This window comes from Hyperolius riggenbachi, chromosome 4 (genome assembly GCF_040937935.1).
Source record: "Hyperolius riggenbachi isolate aHypRig1 chromosome 4, aHypRig1.pri, whole genome shotgun sequence".
In the NCBI taxonomy this organism is placed as follows: Eukaryota; Metazoa; Chordata; class Amphibia; order Anura; family Hyperoliidae; genus Hyperolius; species Hyperolius riggenbachi.
The window spans coordinates 64,356,883-64,362,882 of NC_090649.1; the positions used below are offsets into that span (position 1 = coordinate 64,356,883).

The 6,000-nt window shown below is 45.0% G+C and overlaps 1 protein-coding gene across 1 annotated transcript in view; it reads right to left on the reverse strand.

Moving 5' to 3' along the window:
* Positions 1-6,000, reverse strand: part of LOC137571251 (cytochrome P450 2F2-like) — a 57,214-nt gene that overhangs the window by 38,997 nt on the left and 12,217 nt on the right. The window contains exon 2 of the mRNA XM_068280126.1: positions 750-935. Within this exon, the coding sequence (XP_068136227.1) occupies positions 750-755 (6 nt within the window). The 5' untranslated portion in view covers positions 756-935. The remainder of the gene's footprint in view (positions 1-749; positions 936-6,000) is intronic.

Here is a 6,000-nt window from a genome sequence, read left to right on the forward strand (position 1 = left end):
CTGAATTGCCCCGCTGCAGTCCATCATGAATGTGGCAGACAGAATTATCCACTCCTCCCATCGCTCCACAATGGCGGCTCCCCTTTATGAATCCCTCCACTGGCTTCCCATCCAGTCCAGAATCAGATTCAAGATACTGTGTCTGGCCTACAAATCTGTCCACAAAACCTGCCCAGCCTACATTGCCAATCCTACCCAGAGGTACACACCTAGCAGCTCACTCTGCTCCTCCAATGAATTTCTCCTGACTGCCCTTATATCACCCAGTCCCATGTATGTCTTTAGGAGGACTTCTCAAGAGCTGCTCCAACACTATGGAACTCCCTACCTCCTGCCATTAGGGTTCCCCTTTCAACATCTTAAAGAAGGCCCTCAAAACGCACCTTTTCACTCTGGTCCCCTACCTTTTGTGTCCCTATCTCTCCCTCTAGATTGTAAGGCTTCAGCAGGGTCCTCATCCTTGTGTCTCCTACCTGATCATGCACCTCCATAACCATACACCCATCCTATGGATCTGAGGGAACTCTTGAGTGAACTCGACTTGCCTAATTTCCATGCTCCCATCCAATGACTGACTAAGCATTACCTGGTACTTATACTGTGCTGCGTGATCTGGTTTGCATGTATTCCTGTAATGTCTTATTGTTGTATGGCACCCCTAAATATTGTCTGTAACCTTAACCAATGTACAGCTCTGCGTAATATGTTGGCGCTTTATAAATACAATAAATAAATAAATGATTTATTACCTTCATGAATGAGTTATGAGGCTTGTTGTGGTCCACCAGGTGCAGGCTTCCAATGAGCAGCAGTGGTGTGGGCCCTGGAGGATACTTTTTGTATTTCTGATGTTTGCTATAGAGTTTTACTAAAAGCAAAAGGCAATGATGGACAGAAGGACGATGAAAGGAGCCATGGCAAGCAAGTGTTCAGATCTAAAAGTGAGAGAAACACTACTGACTATTAGCACGCATTTTCAAGCATCATTTTTATCAGGACAGTATTACTTGACTGCCTAATTATCATAGGCTCGATTCACTAAAGTGTGATAACGCAATTATCACGTGTAAAGGCTTTACACATGCAAACGCGTGTGTAAAGGCTTTGCACGTGCTAAGTATCATTATCACGTGCTAAGTATCATTATCACATGCTAAGTATCCTTATCATGTGCTAAGTATCATTATCATGTGCTAATAATCATTATCACATGTTAAGTGTCATTATGACGTGCTAAGTATCATTATCACATGCAAAGTGTCATTATCACGTGCTAAGTATCGTTATCAAGTGCTAAGTATCATTATCATGTGCTAAGTATCATTATCACGTGCTAAGTGTTATTATTATGTGTTAAGTATCATTATCACATGCTAAGTGTCATTATCACATGCTAAGTATCATTATCACGTGCTAAGTATCATTATCATGTGCTAAGTATCAGTATCACGTGCTAAGTATCATTATCATGTGCTAAGTATCATTATTACGTGCTAAGTATCATTATCACATGAAGTCACTGCAGATCACGTGAACGGAATGTAGATCATGAGTTTATACTGTATACAGTACATAAAGCGACGCGCGTTAAACTTTTGCCATTGAAAACTACGGTGCTTCGCACGATCAGAAGATAGAGTTTGGTAATGAAATCAGCAATGGTGCTTACATTAACATTTGAGTTAATGTAATACGGCACGCACAAACGTTTAACGCGTGTCGCTTTATGTACTGTATACAGTAATAACTCATGATCTACATTCCGTCGCGTAATCTGCAATGACTTCACGTGATAATGATACTTAGCACGTGATAATGATACTTAGCACATGATAATGATACCTAGCACATGATAATGATACTCAGCACGTGATATCATGTGCAAAGCGCTTATCAATGTCGTGCTAAGTGTTAGCACGCTTTAGTGTATCGAGCCCCATGTGTCATAATCATTACTTGACTTTCCAGGTAAACTTGCCCAGTGTTGGTTGTAATGCTGAATTCAAAACCCAATGCCCAGGATTTTTTGTATTATTATAAATATACCACTTGCGTTGCCTAGGTATGTATTTGGTTGTTGTTAACTCCGCCCACTTTTTCTAACCTTGTCAATCAATTATCAAGTTTGTGAGCTTTGGGGTCCTTGGCATCAATAATTAAAAATTTCCATTGAAATTAAACAAATCAGATTGGCTGTTTGTGACTCCACCCCCTTTAGTGAATTTGAACCCCAGTCACCCAATGACAGACTGTACCAGGTCTGAGAACCCTGCCACTAACAATGTAAGAATGGCTGCAGCTTGCATTTTCCCTGTGAAGAATGTTTGTTGTTTGGGGGGGGGGGTCTGCCCACTTATTGTAACCTCGCCACTCAATGACCAAGTTTGTGAGCTTTCGGGTTCCTGGCATCAAAAATGTGTGAATTGAAGCAGTTTATCCAGCAATTAAATCTGATTGGCTGATTGTGGCTTCACTTCCTTTAGTGAATTTGGACCCCAGTCACCCAATGACCGACTGTAGCAGGTTTGAAGCCTCCAACCCCATGCTAGTCTACACCAACTTTCTAGGCTTCACCCACTTTCCTGAATATTAATCACAGCCACCCGGTGACCAAGTGTGCCAAGTTTTAAGCCTCTGCCATTAACAGTGTAAGAATGGCTGCAGTTTACACTTTTCCCATTTTAAATGAAAGGCTGCAATTTGATTGGCTGTTTTATGCTCCTCCCACTTTCCCTGAATTTGTAACCTCGGTCACCAAGTGGTCAACTGTGCCAAGTTTGGTGACTCTGGCTTTATTATGGTGAGAATGGCAGCCTTTTACATTTCTTCCACTGACGAGAATGGTTGAAATCTGATTGGCTGTTTTTAGCTCCGCCCAGGTGTGCAGGAGGAATGCGAGGCCCTCAGAACATATCATCCCAGGTAGTGAGGGATCTGTATACCAAGTTTCTTTGAAATTGGTCAAGTCGTTTTCCGAGTGATGGTGGCACACACATAAACAAACATCCAATTTTATAGATATAGAAGAAGAAGAAGAAACGTACCCAGAACCCAATGCAACCTCTTATTTTATGCTCTACTTGGTTATGAAGCATTTAATTAAAGAGACACTGTAGTGATAAATAGTAGAATGTAGTCATTTATTCAGGATACCCACTTTAACGCCAATTATCCTGGTTTCAGCATCAGTAACACTTTCTATATTGATGTATATTGGTATGAAGAGAAGGTGATTGTATACCTTGAAAAGGAAGCACAGAGACAATGGGAGTGCCCTCCTGCTCCACCATTTGTAGTAGTTGGCACCACAATTGGCCTGACGAAGTGGGCTCAGACCCACAAAATGCATTGTAGTGCACAAAAAAATGCCATTATTATGTGAAGTTCTCATTACTGAGGTAAGCCACCTCTCCCATTTTTCTCAACTTTAGTTGTTTTTAACCACATTTTTTACTTCCTCTTTCCCTTTCTGTATACTGGAATGAATGCCCCCTCCCAGTGATGCTTAGCCTAGACTGTTTAGCTATGTAGAACCCCCCCTCCCCCAGAGCATTCTGGGAGACAAGGTAATATTTGTACTGGCTTTGGAAGACTGAATACACAAACATTCCACATAGCTGCACCTGCCAGCAGCAAAGATGTCACCACCTGTGATAAACGTCAGAATATAAACCAGGGTGAGCAAATATTTTGCAAAGGGCAAACACTGACTAAATCCTGCAAAATAAATCCCTAGGTTGTGTGCCAATGTACTGGGCAAGCACAGGCCCGTGTGTGTGTGTGGGGGGGGGCTGTATCATTGGGCTCTAGTGTCTGTTATGTAACGGGGCTAATTGACTAGTAGTTTATAAATGAATATTAACAACTAGCCAACCCGCGTCGTAGCATACGCCGCATCTATCTATCTAATAGAGTACGTGCCTCAACCTTGAAGCAAGAAGAAGTAGGCTTTCCATGAGAAAATGTATGCGTGCTCAAACACCAAGTTTAACCCTAGCAAGTCTGGCTTTGCAAATCCGGCCTAATTGGCTATTCATGAGGTAATGCTCATGCAATATGCATTTGCTTTCGCATGCCAAACAATGCAGGGTCAAAAAAACAATACTGCAAAGTGCTCTCTCGCTGCCTGGGAACCACAGCGGCACCCCGGAGTGGGAGGCTGGGTGGCACAGCCGCCCCCCCCCCCCCCCCCCAAGCGTGGCCAGCGCTGGGGGAGAGCCGTCCGCACCCACCTCCTAATATTAAAAACAGGCCACTTACCTTAACGTCCATTGGGTTCTGCTACATGCGCATTAATTTTCTCATGGAAAGCATTTTGTGCAGTTTGTATCCTTTGGAGGCAGGTGGTGGATGGCTTGCTCCGGTGGTGTGAACCCTGGAGTGAGTGCGCCTGTCCTCCCCCCCCCCCCCCTGGAGTGCTGTATGTGAGCCAGTCCTGAGCTCTAAAGCTCGGGGTGACCCATGCTTCTCTCCTTTCTCATGTGGTTCCCCCAAATTAATGCGCATGTAGCAGAACGCAATGGTCGTTAAGGTAAGTGCCTGTTTTTAATATTGGGAGGTGGGTGCAGACGGCTCTCCCCGGCGCTGGCCACACTTGGGGGGGGTCGTCCACGCCACCCAGCCTCCCCCTCCGGGGTGCCACTGTGGTTTCCAGGCAGTGAGAGAGCCTGGGACCCTGCGGTCCCCCTAGTTGTATAAAAAGGGGGCATTGGGAATCCTCCCCGTGGCGCTCCTGGAGGCCTGGAGCACACCAAAAACTGCTAGCAGATCCGCAAAATGCTAGCAGATTTTGAAACGCTTTTTCTTATTTTTCTGTAGCATTTCACCTAGCATTTTGCGGTTTTGTAAAGCGTTTTTGGTGTAGTAGATTTCATATATTGTTACAGTAAAGCTGTTACTGAACAGCTTCTGTAACAAAAATGCCTGCAAAACCGCTCTGAACTGCCGTTTTTCAGAGCGGTTTGCGTTTTTCCTATACTTTACATTGGAGGCAGAAACGCCTCCACAGTCCAAAAAATGCCTCACCTCGGGATTATGCGTTTCAGCAAAACGCCTCCCGCTCTGGTGTGCACCAGCCCATTGAAATACATTACCCAAGCGTATCCGCAGCCGCAAGTGGATCGCAAAACGCTGTCCGAACCGCTCTGGTGTGCACTAAGCCGGATAGTGCTAATGTAGAATGTAGCAGGGTGACTGCTTTGTGGTATTGGTTTGTGCATGCATTTGCATGAGCATTGCCTCATGAATAGCCAATTAGGCCAGATTTGCAATGTCAGACTTGCTAGGGTAAGGCCTCTTTTCCATGGACTGTGAATAGGCAGTGAAATGGCTCTCAAACTCTCACAACTGCTCACTGCTGCCTGGTAACTGCTCACTGCTGCCTGGTAACTGCTTGCTGCTGCCTGGTAACTGCTCGCTGCTGCCCTGGTATCTGCTCACTGCTGCCTGGTAACTGCTTGTTGCTGCCTGGTAACTGCTTGTTGCTGCCTGGTAACTGCTCACTGCTGCCTGGTAACTGCTCACTGCTGCCTGGTAACTGCTCGCTGCTGCCTGGTAACTGCTTGCTGCTGCCTGGTAACTGCTTGCTGCTGCCTGGTAACTGCTTGTTGCTGCCTGGTATCTGCTCACTGCTGCCTGGTAACTGCTTGCTGCTGCCTGGTAACTGCTTGTTGCTGCCTGGTATCTGCTCACTGCTGCCTGGTAACTGCTTGCTGCTGCCTGGTAACTGCTTGTTGCTGCCTGGTATCTGCTCACTGCTGCCTGATAACTGCTTGCTGCTGCCTGGTATCTGCTCACTGCTGCCTGGTAACTGCTTGCTGAGCACACAGCTCAACAGTCCGTGGAAAAGAGGCCTTAAACTTGGTGTTTGAGCACGCATAAATTTTCTCATGCAAAGTACTTCTTCTTCTTGTTGAAGGTTGAGGCACTTAGTCTATTATATATATAGATAAGTAATTTTATTAACTTCATTATTTATACTACATTTCCTATTTAAAGGTA